We start from the raw sequence: 17,186 nt of genomic DNA on the forward strand, positions 1-17,186 counted from the left end.
GTATCTAAATATTAGATACTGGTATTTGTGCAGTATCGGTGTGAGTGAAATATGTATATTAAATTGACATGGTTCTTGGTAATATAAGTAATCACCTTAATTTTTTTTATTTTGATGTTGTAGGAAAATCAATTTACTTCAAAAACAAGTGATATTTGGTATATTTCAAAAGATATTCTAGTTGGGTCATTTTAGGGCATTTAATCTGTCTTTCAGATAGCTTTTAGCTTTATCTAAACAATAATTAATCCATATATACTAGAGTGGGTAGGTTTTAGGGATGCAGTTTCAAAATTCTTCTGATTACCCTAATTCTCTTAGGCTAATCCTTCAAATATAGATGTGTCATGGTTAGTAAAAATTCCCCTTTATTATAAAACAAATACCTTTTAGTCATGGAAATATCTCATCCCTTGGTGACACACACATTGACAATTTACTGTGATTTCATGGAAATTTCAGATTGTGATAGGGCTGAAAACTGAACACTTGTGTTTTAAATAGATTTTAAGAAATGACAAAAACTTCTTTATTTCTGTTTAAAAATGTTTAATGCATTATTTCTCAATTTAAATTCAGTTTTCCATTTCCCCCCACTGTTATCCAATTTTGTGCTTAAAATGCCACCTGATCCTAAATCTGGAGTTGTCTCTATTAAATTGTAAATGAGCACTTAAAAAAAAAAAGACTGAACTTTCTATGCAATGAAGCTTTAGTCCTTCCTCAGTGTGTCTGAGCCTGGGTGATAGTTGGCATTATTAGGTTGCCAAAGCTTAACTGCTGCTCTTACAGCCTTTCCTGAGTTCCTGCCAGCATAGACCAGCTTAAGGTTAGTCAGGTTCTCCTGGCCCAAGTTTGATCTGCCAGGCTTCTGTTTTCCCCTTCTGCTGCCTTCTTTTTTTTTTTTTTTCTTGGTTATTTAATTTATTGCTTGTGAGCTTTTCATTAAGGAGTGAGCCAGTAGGCCGTCAGTTTATTATTCACATTGCAGCTGCTATACAAGATTTAAAAAAAGAAAATTCTGAAAACTTAAAGGTGGGGGGTGGTGTTTAAAATGATACAGAACACTTTTCCTTTCTTTGGGGTGTTTGTATTTAAATTCTATGTCTAAAGCAAAATTTATCAATAGGTACCTTTTTAGTAAGTCAACCATATAACTATATTAATTAAATCGACTCTATAGTACATGAAAACCATATCACATTTATAACCTGTGTAATATTATAAAGTATAATGCTTGCGGTTCAGACTGTGGTTCAGACTGTTATTATCTGGCCTAGCTATCAAATTACAATATACTTTATAATTTAGACTTAGTTAGGAAAATTAGAAAACAAAATTAGAAACAGTGCCAGGAATAGAGAAGCAGTTTTGTGGGATTTGTTTTCCTCCCAGTAATAAATTCATGATGTACTCCAAATGAGCAACTAAAAATTTACATCTAGAGAAAAAATTTTAAAGAACCACCCTCCACAGCACACACACACACACACACACACACAAGATAACATAACCATATCAATGAAACTTTGCAAGACAGAGTAATATATCAACCATAATTTGATCACCTTCTATATATTTTGTTGATTTTAAGAAAAAACAATTTTTCCTTGAAAGTAAAGCTTTGTCTCCCTGTGTGTTGAAGATGGCTTTGGTCAGTCTGTATTTATGTTTTTCTTCAATTCTTCTAGAATGCAGAGCCAAGCCAGATGCAGATTCCAAAAGAAACGGTAAGAGCTTTGTCTTTTGCAGGATGCAGAGATGTTGGAAAGATAAATTGAACTAACTTCTTACTAATTAATTATGAAGTTACTTGTCCTCTCTTTTCCTGGCTCATAATAGATCCTACATAGATTTATTAAATCATAAACTGATCTTGCTCTAAGTGACTTATTGCTACTACCCCAAATGAAGACTATTTCATGATTATTTTTGATCAGACAGGGCTAAAAAATGGATGTTAAAGGCTCTCCTATTCACCTGCGTAATAAGAGGGACTAAAATTGGTGAGCTTCGTAATTTCATATACACACACCCACACACACATGCACATATAAGACACACACATACACACATATATGTATATGACACATACATACATACATATATATATATGTAAAGTATTTTATGAGTTGTGAAGTGCTATATTATAACTGGCTACAAAAATGAAAAAAGAAAACTCAAGTAAAAAAAAATAGGACTATAAGGCATAAAAATGTGTCATAAATAGGAAAACTAAAATATGTCAGCAGTTAGACTAAACATATTGTCATAATAACATATTTAATAATTTTTAAATTTATTATCAGTTATTATGACATTTTATATGGGACTAAAAATTCTCCTAACAGAAGTAAGTTTTCACAGCTTTGATTAAAATGCAAAAATAGGTGTTTAGAAGACAAATCTTAATATAGGATGAAAATAAAATAATAGGCAGGCAGTACTAACATAATGAAAGAGAAAGAATTGCCATATTAGTTTCTAAGCTTATCTTTTTGTATATGTGAATGCACTACATGGGGAAAAAAAGAGAGGGTATTTTATATTGACACATGATATCATCCAGTAGAAAATCTAACAGACAGGATAGTTTATCCATTAAACATCACAGCACAAAAACATGTCATTGTCAAACCCTTGTGAAGAAAATGAAAATTTGCAAAACCATATCTACAGTGGGTATGTATTTTTCCAAATTTGGCATGCTAGACAAATAATATGTCTAACATGAATATTTGAATCTGGATGACATAATTAGCACTATTAAAATATAGTATAATTTAATTTTCATTGACACATAGCCAGACAACTTTGAACCTAATAAAAAAGCAAAATATCATTTTCAAATATTCCATTGTTACAAAAAATGGATGAGTAATCAGACTTTTGACAAGGGTCAGGAAACAAGCTGGGGAATATTACACGTTTATAAGTATAGGTTATAGGAAATTCATAGCCTCCATTTTTTATCCATTAAATCAATAGGTCTGTGATAGTTAATCAAAATCACAGTAGTGTGTGTGTGTGTGTGTGTGTGTGTGTGTGTGTGTGTGTGTGTGGTTGTGGGTGGGGTAGGTTGAGGCAAAATCAGACAAATTAATTCTAAAGAATCAAGTAGGGCTTAAGAATGTCTTTTTTATTTCCTATTTTAACAAACAACAATGCTAGCAAAATGCATTATAAAGCTAAGCATTGAAATAGCATGATGTTGTTGTAGGAACAGACAAGTAGATAATTTAAACACATTGATGATGGAAGCGGTCCCAGTGTTTACATGTGTGCACATGTTTGTTAAAGGAGGCATTTCAAAATAGTGGTTTATTTAGTATTTAGAACAATTGGCCATTGACTTAAAAAAGTTAGATTCCTTTGTAAAAAAAAAATTTAGATTCCTTTTTATTCACCATAAAAAATAAATCTCAACTGATTATTAAATTAAATCTAAAAACATACCAAAAAGTATTGAGGAAATATGTGAAAAATTTCTGTTAAATTTGGCTAGTGAATGGTTGTCCTGGCATGACAAAGTCAAAATGTCCTAAGAGAGCAGACTGATGGGTCTGATTAATATGTATTAAAAAACTTGTATAGCAATAACTGCACCATGAAAGAGTTGCAAGATAGATACTAAAAGCAGGAAGTATTTTGCAGTGTGTTCCTTGGGTGAAGAACCACTGTTTGGTGTTTGGAACCTTAATATCATAGAACTTTTTGGAAAAGTGAATGGCGTCACAAATAAGCTGTATCTGTTAATGCCTAAGATGATCTGAGATGGAGAACGATACCATAAGATCAGCGTGTTCTTTTGAAACATGTAATCAGTCCTGGTGTGGAAACTGAGGATTAGCTCTGAAGTTTTCGATCACCACTGGGAAGAAGCGGCCTCGGCTTTAAAGGTGGTATTCCATTGAGAATGCCCAGGTGCCTTCTATTCTGTGCCTCACCCCAAACCTTTTGTGGTCATGATAGATGCCAGAGCCAATACCCATTCAGGCCCCTGAACAAAAGAGATGGTATGTGCGTATGTGAATCGACTTGAGATGGAAATGGAAATGGTTTCTGATAAGGGTTTTTCCAAGCTAGGTAAAGAAAGGTAAAGGGTTGGTTTTTTTTTTTTTTTTTTTTTGGTCTAAATGTTTTGTTTTCGGTTTATTGTTCTTTCTTTGGTCGTCTCACACCTGGGTCTCTCTTTCTAATTTTGATAGGCAAAACCATTTGGGGCTGTTAGAGATTTTATGTTAAAATTACAGTTTAAAAATTGGCTTTCAGGGTCTCTCTCTACCTTTTGGTGGCAAGTCTTAAATTCATTCACGTAGTGAAGTTCTCTGACATTATATTCGTTAAACTTTCAGGTGTTTGTGAGCACCTTGAGAATGGAATGCCCTAAAGCCCAATTAGTTGATTATAATGACTCCCAGAACCGATTAAGTCTTAGAAATTGTAAAAAAGGTCATTTAGGTAGATGAGCCAAGCTGTACCAATGGCTGATAGACCTTTTAAATGTCTGAGACTTGGGATTCTTGTACATATTCTAAATTTTGTCTTAATTAGCCAGAATGGGTAGCTGGAAACCCTACTGAGTTTTAGGTTATCCATTCAAAATTGGATGAAAAGCTGAATTATTTAGCATAGGCTCAAGGTCACTTGGAGAAGGCAATGGCATCCCACTCCAGTACTCTTGCCTGGAAAATCCCATGGATGGAGGAGCCTGGTGGGCTGCAGTCCATGGGGTCGTGGAGGGTCAGACACGACTGAGCGACTTCACTTTCACGCTTTGGAGAAGGAAATGGCAACCCACTCCAGTGTTCTTGCCTGGAGAATCCCAGGGACCGAGGAGCCTGGTGGGCTGCTGTCTATGGGGTCATACAGAGTTGGACACAACTGAAGTGACTTAGCAGCAGTAGCAGCAGCAGCAAGGTCACTTATTCCATGACTTGAACAAACTCCTTGCCTTTGGGAAGTTTCTTCACTTGACAGTTTAGTTTTGTGCTCATCCAGGTTGGACAAGATAATACACGTATGTATTAGCCAGGGTTCTCCAGAGAAACAGGACCAATGGGATGTATAGATAGTTATAGAGAGACTCATTATAAGATATGGGTTTGTGTGATTATGAAGGCTGGGAAGTCAAAGTCTGCATTGTGGGCCAGCAGAGACCTAGGAGAGTCCACAGCGTAGATGAAGTTCAGAGACAGTCTGCTTGAGCATCCCCCTTGCTCAGGCAGGCCTATCTTTCTGTTCTTCTTTAACTGATTAGATGATATGGAAGGTAATCTGTTTTATTCAGATTCACAAATTTAAATGTTAATCTTATCCCAAAACACCTTCCAAATAGACACAAAATTAAGCATCACAAGAAGTAGTGAATTTACCTGCAGGCTCTTAGGCCTTAACTTACCAAAGTACCAATTTCTTCCTTGGGCTTTAAAGGACAGTGCAAAACTGCTTTAGGAAGGCCCCCAAGAACTCTTCTTAAGATCATGTAAGAATATCATTGTATGTAAAACAAATTCAGAGCTACTGGATATAAGTAGGGCTTTAGAAAATAACAGTTTTTAGAGATGATACTAGAGCATATGGATAAGATATGAAACATGCTTAAAGGTCAAAAATTTAACATGCATGGAATCTCCACTTAGGATCCCTTGCAGAGCCAGGGGCATCTCCCTGTAGAAGCTGCAAGGATACACTGAGGAAATTTGAGGATAAGCTAACTGATAGGTTTTAATCTTGATCTGGAAAATTAATGAGCTTATCAGTAAGTCTGGCCATAGGCTTATTAATTAATGGCTGTGGTGGATCAAGTAGAGCCTACCATGTTGACCCCACTGTAAAGTAAGAAAATGATCCCATTTATAATAGGATCAAAAAAAATACTTAGGAAGAAATTTAACCGAGGAGATGAAAGACCTGCACACTGACAGAGATAAGCTGGCGGACTGGAGGATCAGGAGAGTGAGGGAAAGGAGATACTGGACAAAGGGTACAGACTTCTGCTGTTCATAGGATGAGTGAATTCTGGAGGTCTAATGTAGAGCATGGTGATCATAGCTAATAATACTCTGTTGTATGTTCTCACCACAAAACTGTAGTTTTGTGAGGTGATGGAGGTGTGTTAGCTAAACTATGCTGTTGATTGTTTTGCAATATATAAATGTATCAAATGAACACTTTGTACATCCTAAGTTTACAATGTTACATGTCAAATATATCTCAAGAAAGCTGGGGAAAAAATAGCCCAAAGTAAGACAAAGCACATAGCGAGCCTAATGGGGGTTGAATTATGGGTTAGTACTTCTTCATTCAAAGCCTTGTATAAATTCTTTGGGAGAAACTGATCATCAAACATTTCTGATCATCAAACATGGCCTCTCCTGGCTAACACTGATGGAAGAATACAAAATTCTCTAATTTGAGTTTTTGTTGAAAATTTCTATAATCACACATCAATCATATGTTAACCTAATCATATGTTAATCATATGTTAAATTAATCATAATAGTTTGGCTTTGACCATCAAATGTTGCTATTATCACAAATAATTTTATAAAATATGTGCTATTTCTAGTGCTTTAAGTACTCAAGCTTTAAGTCATGATTCAGTAAAATACTTTTCAATTCAAATGATTCAAACTTACTTTAAAACAATCTTATTCCAAGATTGGGATAGAATGATATTTTCCTGATCTTACAAAAATAGTAATGATTTTGTATAATGAATCTGTATCTATTTTTAGGGGAGTCATTTGAAATTCCCTACTTTCACTAAAGTAAGTTAAAGGTTTCCTAATGTTTGGTGTATTTTCCCTTGGGAAATATATCTTAGTTATTTTTTATTGTCTTCCGTTAATGGTATAGTGATAAAAATTATCTTTGAAATTTATTCTTTTTTTTTTTTTTTTTGCTATTGAACTCAGATCATTTTAAAGGTTATTTTGGTAGTAAAAATATGTTTGTTTTAAAAATGACTGTTTTAGATATAGCAATACTATTCTGGATTAATTACTATGTGTAATTTTTATTCTAAAACATCATTCTTTCAGAAAAGTTTCGAGAATAGCCTGAGGAGCACCAGTATATTTGTCCTTTTGTTAATATTTAACCACATTTGATATGTAATTTTCTTCCATTCTTCCCTCCCCCTCCCTCTAATATCTGCATCTTTCCTTTCCATTGTGTAATTTGTTTCAGAATTGAGATAAACTGTAGACGTAATTCCCCTTCATCTGTAAACCTTTCAGTGTGTGCATCCTAAAGAATGACATTTTGCATGTGACCAGGTTATAGTCATCAAGCCATGAAGTCAGCAGTGACTTAGCAGAGTCGTATCACCTGATGTCTCAGTTAGTGTCCTTCACGGTGTGCAGACGTGAACAAACGAATGGATACATATGCCTCAGATTCTGGTCCCGTTTCCACTGTACAATCACGCCTGGCATCTCGTTGTCATGTCTCTTTAGTCTTTCTTAATCAAGAGTGTTTCTTCAGTTTATCTTTGGTTTTCATTTTTGAAGAGCAAATTACTTTGAGAGTGTCCCTCAATTTGGGTTTGTGGGGTTTCTTGGAGAAATGATTTTTCTGACTTCACATTACAGATTAACAACAGTACAAAACCTTTTTTTTTCCTTCCTCAGTATTTGTAGCATCAAGCAAAACATTAAAAAATTTTTTAAATGTTATTTATTTTAGGTCTACTGTTTGAATCAGAAAAGAGCACATAAAACCAGATGTGGCATTTTAACTTTGCTAATAAGAGGAATTAACCTTAAAGTATCAGCCCAAATATCATGCATAAACATTCATCTTGCATATGGGGTAAAATAAAATCTATAGCTTAAACTGTAGAGTTATTCCTTTGTGCAAAAAATATAAACACAGAACCATCTCTTACTTTAAAAAATCCTGCTCTTGATTAAAACTGTAAATGGTTATTATTTGTCTGCTATACTTGCATATTATTTAAACTCTAGATGTTGAATTAGTGTATTCTGTCTTTAACTTGTATGAAAACTCAAGTTAGGCATGAGAATATGATGCTGTACTTATTTTGTAAGATTCATCATAAAATTTTTGGCCCTGCCTGTCTTCCGCATCCTAGCGCTAATCGCTGTCCAATGATCATGTTTTGGCCACATAATATAATCAACTTCTACTTCCTTGCTAGCAAGTTTGCAAATTAACTGCAGGCTCAGAGTGGCCTGTGGGCCAGCTCTGTCCCCTCGGCTATTGGGACTGTTGTTTGGGGCAGAAAGGAAAACTAGGCTTTAGTGCAGATCTCTTGTGGCTGTTTTTCTGTCTTGCTGCACATATGTGTGCATCTATTCTGCCATCCTGAGGATTAGTGGGAAAATAAATAGCCTTCATACTGCCTATACATTAAGTTTTCTGTTTCTAATATGCTTAGCAAAAATGCTCTTTTTTCCTGGGCATTAGAAGGCAAAAATGCCTATGGAGTAATGGCTAAGGGAAAACATGCCAGATTGTACTGATAGAAAAAAATCACGTGTGCATATGAGGGACATGATGTGTATTTGAGTGACATTCATGTCCAAATGGCTTAAGGAGCAAATTAAAGGGAAACAAAATATTTATTGTGTTTCTTTACGAAAAATCTTGACTCAAGAAACAGTTGATACAGTACAGAATCTGGATGGAGTAACAGTTGAAGATGATAGAAAATTAGCTTCTCCTTGTATCAGAATGAAGAGATCCCATTACTAGTAAGATTTTTGGAAAAATTCTGTATAAAGTAGACTTTGAAATAGTTTTTGAAGAGCAAATTTTTAAAAAACATTTTGCTTCTGGAGAATTAAGTTCTAAAAACTGATGTTAATTTCAGTCTTATGTCAAGAGCGAAATGGATTAATAATACAGTATCAAATGAAAAGTACAATCTCTCACTTAAATGTTTTTAATGACAATAATGACTTAAGACTCGATAAGAAAGCTGGGAAAGAGTATTAAACTCCCATCCTGCAGTTTTCATAAGAAATGAAACTTTTCCATGGAGAATACAGTCTCCTTTAAAACAGGTTCGGAGCAGGGCAACATGTCAGGAAATGATTTGAACTTGATTAAAATTTCTGTTCACGTATTCAGTCAGCTCCTTATCTTGATTTTTCGAGTAGAAGAAAAATGAAAATTTTAAGTCTTAGTAGAACATTATGGAAATGTCAATATATTAAGTAAACATTAAAAAATCAAACTGAAGCTACAAATCAGTAAGTGACAATTAAGAAGCTTCCAGATTTGAGGCAAATAAATGCAGTGAATGATCAGACTTAAAAGTGCCCTTGTAAGGGACTGTCTTTGGTTTCTGTGTCTTTTCAAATGCAATTTTCCCAGGAATGTAAGTACTGGTTCTGATTCACAAAGTGAATTTTATCTTTCAGTTTCCTCTGAATTTAAATTAGAAGGGCTCTGTTGTGTTCTGGTATGATTTTGTATTTCAAACATCAGAAACATTTTATATTGAGGTAGCTATGTTCATTCATGCAAGGTTTTTATTTATGTTCTCCAATTGTTTTGAACCATATGGATGAAAATAAAATTTATAGAGCAAAACAAATATATAAAGATACTTTTGCATAGTAAATATGATGTCAGTATTTTAATAGAGTATAATGTTTATTTTTCCCCAATCCATTGATTTTTATTTGAGCTGTAATTATTCTCCGGGAGTATTTTAAATGTAAGAAGGCTTTTATAATGCACAGGTATAGGATTTATTTTGATTTTGGTACTTTGTATAGTTAACATACTATCCCTCTATATCTTCTCAAGTTCTTTTAAAAATATTCTTTATTATATAATTTTCATATTTTTAACATATTAGAGTTTTTTTTTTAAACATACCTTGTCCTGATAACTTTGAGGCTATCTTTCCAGATGGCACACAGAGTGTTAGCATTGACTATTAGTAAGTTAGAAACAACAAAAAAATCACATTATTGTGGATTTGGATAATGTACCTCTTGTATTATGATAATCTAAAAAAAGACTCTTACTGATAAACTCTGTACTTCAAAAATTATTTCATCTGATTGAGATATCTCAGATTGCATGTTAACTTTCCAAATGTCTTTTAACAATTATATTATTATGTTAATTTTGATAATTATTAGAAAATTTTAAAAAATTTGTTGTGATGCAAAGAAAAAAACTGAAGTCTACCCACAGTTCCATTGCTCTGCAGTAGGCTTACACATATGTAACTGAACAGTTCTTAAAAGTGCAATCCTCAAAGCGTGCCTTATAGTCCAGCCTCATTAAGTACCATTAGATGTTTAACCATTCTTCAAGCGTATTTTGATAATCTCAGTGTGAATGACTAGGTGGATGCAGGAGAAATATTCCAAAAGTATGAAAAGAGAAGGAGGAAAACTTGTAAGCTTAGATGAGGCATTTAGTTGTGATTCAGAGAACTTGTGCCCTATGTCTAGATGGCCAGCGTACAGTTGGGAACACTACCAAGGATTACAGAAGGCAGAGGACGTTCTCTCCCAGTGTCCAAATACTTGTATGTCATCACACTGCCTTTAATCAGGTATACCTAAAGCATTCACTTGCTCCTTGCTTTTGGGGAGGAGCTGGGCAAAGTTTGTGCATCTGCAATGTGTTGGGTTCTGCAGCAGTCTTCTTAGGCACTTGATGTCTACTATTACAAAATCAAGGTCGGCATATACAACTCTTTAATTAAATAATATTGCTTGAATACTATCCACCAGCTGCAGTATGTATCATACAGTACTGTGGAAAAAAAAAATCTCTCTAAAGTTGTTTATCTCTACTTTGTCTCACAAATGTTGAAGGTTAAAACTCTCTAGCAACTCTCTGAAAATGAACCCCTTTTTCTGCTGACTGTATTATCAGGATTTGTTGTTGTTTGAGAATAAAATGATACACCCTTAATGACCATTAATCTATTAATGACACTGAAAATTCCTAGGGAAAAACAAAGAGACCAATGAGTTATGTTTATTTATTTTGATTGCCTGCTGTTTCTGGTTTTTCTCCTGTGGTTTAGAATATATAAACAGATGAAAACCCCCCCCGAAAAAGAAAAACAGACCAAAACTCTAAGGGTCTACATGTCTTTAGTCCTTCTGCTTCATTTTTTCTCCTGTATTTCTCAGAATCTGGTTTAGGTTTGTTTCGATATCGAAACAAGTGTCACATAAAAATATTAGCAGCTGGCTCCAGGAATCATCTGGAGGGGGTGCAGTGTGTGCTGTTATGCATCCTGTTGTGGAACTTCCGTGGAAATACTGTGCCTGTTACGATGAAAGAACTGCTCATTAGCAGTCCTTCAAAAGAACAGAAACATTGGAATATAACTGTGCAATTTTGTTTCCTGTTAGAAAGCAGAAGATGAGGATACTGTTCTCACGCCTGACGGCACCCGGGAATTTCTGACGTTTGAAGTTCCGCTGAATGACTCAGGATCTGCTGGTCTTGGCGTCAGTGTCAAAGGTAACCGGTCGAAAGAGAACCACGCAGATTTGGGAATCTTCGTCAAGTCCATTATCAATGGAGGAGCAGCATCGAAAGTAAGCCAATGTCAGTCTTATCAAGCTTGTGTGCACTCACAAAAGTGTTTAATTTATAGCCCTATTCCTTGGAAACATTTAAGTGGTTGGGGTGAAATCATCCCTCTTCCCTATATATGTTCATTTCTGTGGCCTGTGAAGTAAACCGATAAAAAACAGATTAACAGAAGAAAAAGTTTACAAATTTTACTGATGGTAAAATTTCCAATTTTATGTGTATGGGACTCCCCAGGAAGAAGTGAAAACCTAAGGAAGCGTTAGATTTAGAAGCTTGTATACCATTTTAGCTTCCATTTTATACCATTTGGGCTTCCTAGTGGCTCAGAGGTTAAAGCATCTGCCCGCAATGCGGGAGACCTGGGTTCGATCCCTGGGTTGGGGAGATCCCCTGGAGAAGGAAATCACAACCCTCTCCAGTATTCTTGCCTGGAGAATCCCATGGGTGGAGGAGCCTGGTGGGCTACAGTCCACGGGGTCGCAAAGAGTCGGACACGACTGAGCGACTTCACTCACTCACTCTCATACCATTTTAGCAAATGGTGGTAAGTTTTAGAGTAGGGATTAGAAAGACTGGATTGGGCTTCCAGCTGCAGTCAGCTGTGGGATGGTAAACCTCTGAAAGGAACCCCTGGAAGAAAAGTCTCCTTTTATAGGTTTGTTTCTGAGGACTCATCTCAGTAAGTCTCTGTCTCTGTGTGAGGGTCGCCCTCCACTTCCAGGTGAGAGAGAAGAGACCTGACATCTTCACAGCAAGGACCTTCTCCCCTGGGTTCAGCCAGAGGCAGCGAGGACAGAGCCCTTTCTCTGTGTCTGACATTTCTCACTTGCCTTCCACTGAGAATAATCCTTATGCCAAAGTGGTGTGTTTTGGGGTGGCGTATTCTGATCCCCTGTAACACTTAAATGTTTTCTGGGTTTTTGCCTAATAACCTAAACAGGATCAAACAACAGGTGAAATCTCAGTGATGTGCCATTTGGGGATGAAAGTCTTATCTTCAGCTCCTCATTTTTGATCTCCGAGTTCACAGCCCAGGTTCATGCTAGTGAAATGAAGATTATCTTTGCAGAGACTTAGCTCAGGTTCTGGCACAGACCTGCCTGACGGGAAAGGTTAATCCCTCCCTCTTCTCTCCCTTCGCTTCTCATGGGTCACTTCTGTTTCCCAGAGGAGAGAAAATGTCCTGGCTGTCTGTTGGGGGGGGGGGGGGGGTTGCTGCTCTTCTCCGCAATTGTCTAATAGCCTGGAGCTTTTGCATGTCTTGGGTTGTAAATAACCTCTCTGGGTGTCTGTGGAAGCAGGAAAGTAATCACTTTGTGTCCTTTGAATTAGTATGCTATTTTGGTAAACAGATTATGATAATGACTTGATTTACAAATGTATAAATGATTGAAGTAGACACAGGCTGCAAGGGCTGCTTACACATTATTATGCTAGTGTTCAATTGGGCATAATCCATTAGTGTTAAAGCGCCCCCCCACACACACACTTTTTTTTTTTTTTGTCTTTTTGCTTTGTTTTCATTTTATTTTTTTAACGAAGGGGAAAGCAGCTTCTTTTATCACAGACTATTTAATGGCACTTATTTTTACCTGCTCCCTTCCCAGGATGGGAGGCTTCGGGTGAATGATCAACTGATAGCAGTGAATGGAGAATCCCTGTTGGGCAAGACAAACCAGGATGCCATGGAAACCCTCCGGAGGTCCATGTCCACTGAAGGGAACAAGCGAGGAATGATCCAGCTCATTGTGGCGAGGAGAATAAGCAAATGCACTGAGGTAAAGGATGAGAAAGACAAAAGGCATCTGAAATGGCCACAGGACCAAATTCTGTCCTAACACTGGACGAAGAATTACAGGTCCCTGGGCTTTGCCTCAAAAGATTCTCAATTATCTCTGGTGGCTAGAGTTTATTTCATTGTCATTAGATTGTGATTTATTTTCTTCATTCTGTGATCAAAATATTCCTGAGCATGCTGTAATATTTCTATTGCCACCTCAACAGTTACTGCCGGGATCTGGAAGGCGCCTTTGTTTAGCAGGATTCACACCTTGAAAACAGAGCCGCACACTCCTGCTCAGAGTGCAGTTTCTCTGCTGTTCAGCAGTGTTGAACCAGGAGGGAGAAACATCAAAGCAACGATTGCTTGTTCCCTTGCTTATCTAGACTGGGTGCTTCTTGCAAAGTCCCTCAAGGGGGAGAGTCTGTTTCTTTTGTGACGGTCAGAAGTGGGAGCCTCCCTTCCCACGCCTGGCCTGCTTCGTCCTTTACTATAGGGCTGGGCATTTTCCTCTGGAGAACCTGCTTTTCAGTGATATCTGCTACATGAAACCATGGTGGGTTCTGCACCTGTGCTGTGTCTAACCAGGTGTGAGTGGGAAGGTTTTCTTTCCCGAAGGACGTGAGCTTTTGTTTTCCCAGATAGCAAAAACATACCAAGTAGAAACATACTACTTATGTTTCAATAGCAGAGCATTTGAAAATTTAAAGGGAATTAAATATAGGTTTGTTAATAAATATTAGAACCTGAAAAAAAGCCAAACGATATTTTAAAGACATTTTATGAAGTATGTGCCATCTATAGGAAAGAGGTGGGACCTGCTTGCTGAAAGTATTATTTGTTGTTTTTCTCTTTACTGATGTTCAACTCCCCATACTTTTAAATCAGCTAAGAGAAAATGTTTAGCAAATTGCACAAACTGGAAAGTATACCTAACCTGCTTAGGTGTTTTTCTTAATTTTAAAATCTGTGTTTAATATATAAAGAAAGCTTTTCAGGTCATGATGATGGCTCATCCAGTCAGTTAACACAACTGGATTTTGCAACATACCTTTGAGCTCAGGGGGTAGTTAGTGGAGAGGTGACCAATTTTTGAAAAATTATCGACCACAGACTTACTTTTACATTTTTATTTTCCAAATGAAGAATGACTTAATGTTAATTAACAAGTTAATTTCCACGACAGCAAGAGAAGAGTGTCACCTTAACTAGAAACCTCATAGTGGAAAACTATGAAAGTAAAACATTAGCTTTTTTATGATGAATATAAATGCTGCTGCTAAGTCGCTTCAGTTGTGTCCAACTCTGTGCGAACCCATAGACGGCAGTCCAGCAGGCTCTGCCATCCCTGGGATTCTCCAGGCAAGAACACTGGAGTGGGTTGCCATTGCCTTCTCCAATGCATGAAAGTGAAAAGAAGTGAAGTCGCTCAGTCGTGTCCGACTCTTAGCGACCCCATGGACTGCAGCCTACCAGGCTCCTCCATCCATGGGATTTTCCAGGCAAGAGTACTGGAGTGGGTTGCCATTGCCTTCTCCGATATAAATGCGAGGCTACTGGATTGATTTTCTTGAATGGTAATTTTTATTGGTTTCCAAATCATTCCCTGATGTTTTAAACGTAAGTCCTGTAAAGAGCTATCTCCACAGTTAGTTCACAAGATACATTGTTCTTTATTAGGTCTTTTTCAAAAATGAAAGAATTTGATTTTCGCTAAGACTGTATCCATTAGACAGATGCTCACTGAGAAAATGTGTTAGGTTCTGGGGGTATAGCGGTGAATAAAAACCCTGGGGGACTTCCCTGGTGGTCCAGTGACTGAGACTCCAGTCTCCCAGCACAGGGGGTCTGGGTTCGATTCCTGGTCAGGGAACTAGATCCTACGTGCTGCAACTAAGACCCAGTGCAAATAAAAAACAAACAGAACTGATGGGGGTTCCATCCCTGGATGTTCTCCTGGTCAATATATCATATTGTTATCACCGTCTCAAAATTTTCCTTCAGAGAAAAGCATTGAAATATTCCATGGGCACTTTGACTGTAAGAAACAGACCCAAGGTCAGCATCCTGAATCTAGACATGCTTTCATCTGATTCAGGTGATTCCCTCTTGTTCCCCAAACAAACCTGTACTAGCCTGAAAATATTTTGATAAAGGCACTGATTTGATCCCCTGTCACCCTGTAAGATGCATGGAATTGAAATCCCACCACAATATCTTTGTGTCTCATTCACTTCTGCATATGAATTTATGTGAATGAAAATGATTTAAGTAAGGGAACAGTGGCAGTATGCAGTAATAGACTTTAATATTCAATATTCTTTATGGTATCACTTTCATACATTGCTGGTTATTACTATTTCTTAGGATAGAGTAAGCTTATAAAGCAATTAGATAAAAAAAAATCTTATCTCGAGTGCTGTGTTCTCTTTGTAATACCAGTGAAAAGCCTTTTGTACTGACAGGATTTAACTAAAGAATTATATGAAGACAGAAGAGCTCATTTCAGCTTCCCATAAGTCTTAAGACATGATTTTGCTGCTGTTGTACTTATATTATATATTACCTTTGGAGAAACATCTCCCTGAATTACTGAGAGGGTTTGTGTAAATTATGTTACCGTAAATATTGATGTAACCAGAGCGTGTCTTGTCATGCATGAACCTCAACCCAGAATAATGTGCTAAGTTCCCTCCTTCTGGGTCTATCCATCAGCTGTGTAGTCCGGCCTTGGACAGTATCACAGAACTTTATTTCACTGACTCATCTTTAAATCAAGGGTTTGCATACTTAATTTCAAGCTAGAGAAGATGAAAATTTGCAAAAAGCTCATCTTTTGTGCTTTGGCACATCTTTCCTTGCCCTCTCTTATATGTGGGAAGTGCTGTGTGCTATCTCAATATGTTTTCTTTACAAATTAGCAACTCTGCGGAATTCCCTGGGAGTCCTGTGATTAAGATTTGGGGCTTCCAAAGCAGGCGGTGCAGGTTTGATCCCTGGTCAGGGAACTAAGATCTCACGTTCTGTGTGGTATGGCCAAAGATTTAAAAAAAAAAAAAAAAAATCAGCAACTCGTTGCCCTAGGTACATCTTCCCCTGCACTTCTCTGTTCTTTGTTTCTGTACAGCACATTTGAGATATTTTCTAGAAGATGTTCCTCAGTCTCTTCCTCTTCACTTCTCAGGAGTCTGTGAACGCTGCCTCGTTCTTGAATCCTTTCCTGTCAATTCTCTCCGTTTTTCTCCTACTTCAGTCTGGCCCTTCTGTCTCCTCTAAGGTTGCTCTCTTCTGCCTATTCCTTTATTGGTTAGTAGTCTTCAGGGCGTTTCCTAGGCTGTGTCTTCTGCACACGCTCCCTGGGAGACCTTTGTTCCCTGGTGTTCGGGTACTGTGTTCGTTGTGATGAATCCTGTGATCGCGTTACCATCTCAGGGCCCTATTCTAGTTCCAGACCCCCTCTTCAGTGGAGACGTCTACTGGTGCGTCTCTGAGGCACCTCTGCTTTTTCCTCCTTGAGTTCCTCCTCGAGCTCTTCACCTACCTTTGTCCTTCCCCGAAGAAACAGCTCTACTGTTTCTTCAATTGAAGCTGGGGATCTGGGGTGACCCTGACCTCTCAGATGCCTTTCTTGTCTCTGTCACCTCCTCCTCTGGAATCTCTCCTCCCCGAATCTCCTCCATCCCCTGCAGTTGCCCAGTCACCTAGCAGGCCTCTGTGCTGCCGCTCCCTGAAGGATCTCCTCCTCAACCCATTTTGTTTACACTGCAGTAAAGCCCGTCTTCCCACAAAGCAAGCTGATCCTGTTCTATGTATCAAAAACTGTAAAATACTTTGGGATGAATTGAACAATGCAGAT

General features: G+C 37.3%; 1 protein-coding gene across 26 annotated transcripts in view; it reads left to right on the top strand.

Moving 5' to 3' along the window:
* PARD3 (par-3 family cell polarity regulator) overlaps window positions 1–17,186 on the top strand; it is a 572,731-nt gene that overhangs the window by 335,802 nt on the left and 219,743 nt on the right. For 16 of the 26 annotated variants that reach the window (XM_069546411.1, XM_069546421.1, XM_069546415.1 and 13 more), the window contains 3 exons: window positions 1,692–1,730; window positions 11,364–11,552; window positions 13,158–13,328. In XM_069546411.1, the coding sequence (XP_069402512.1) occupies window positions 1,692–1,730; window positions 11,364–11,552; window positions 13,158–13,328 (399 nt within the window). The remainder of the gene's footprint in view (window positions 1–1,691; window positions 1,731–11,363; window positions 11,553–13,157; window positions 13,329–17,186) is intronic. The other 10 variants (XM_069546413.1, XM_069546409.1, XM_069546410.1 and 7 more) reach the window with 1 other exon arrangement.

Source organism: Ovis canadensis, chromosome 13 (genome assembly GCF_042477335.2).
Source record: "Ovis canadensis isolate MfBH-ARS-UI-01 breed Bighorn chromosome 13, ARS-UI_OviCan_v2, whole genome shotgun sequence".
Classification (NCBI taxonomy): Eukaryota; Metazoa; Chordata; class Mammalia; order Artiodactyla; family Bovidae; genus Ovis; species Ovis canadensis.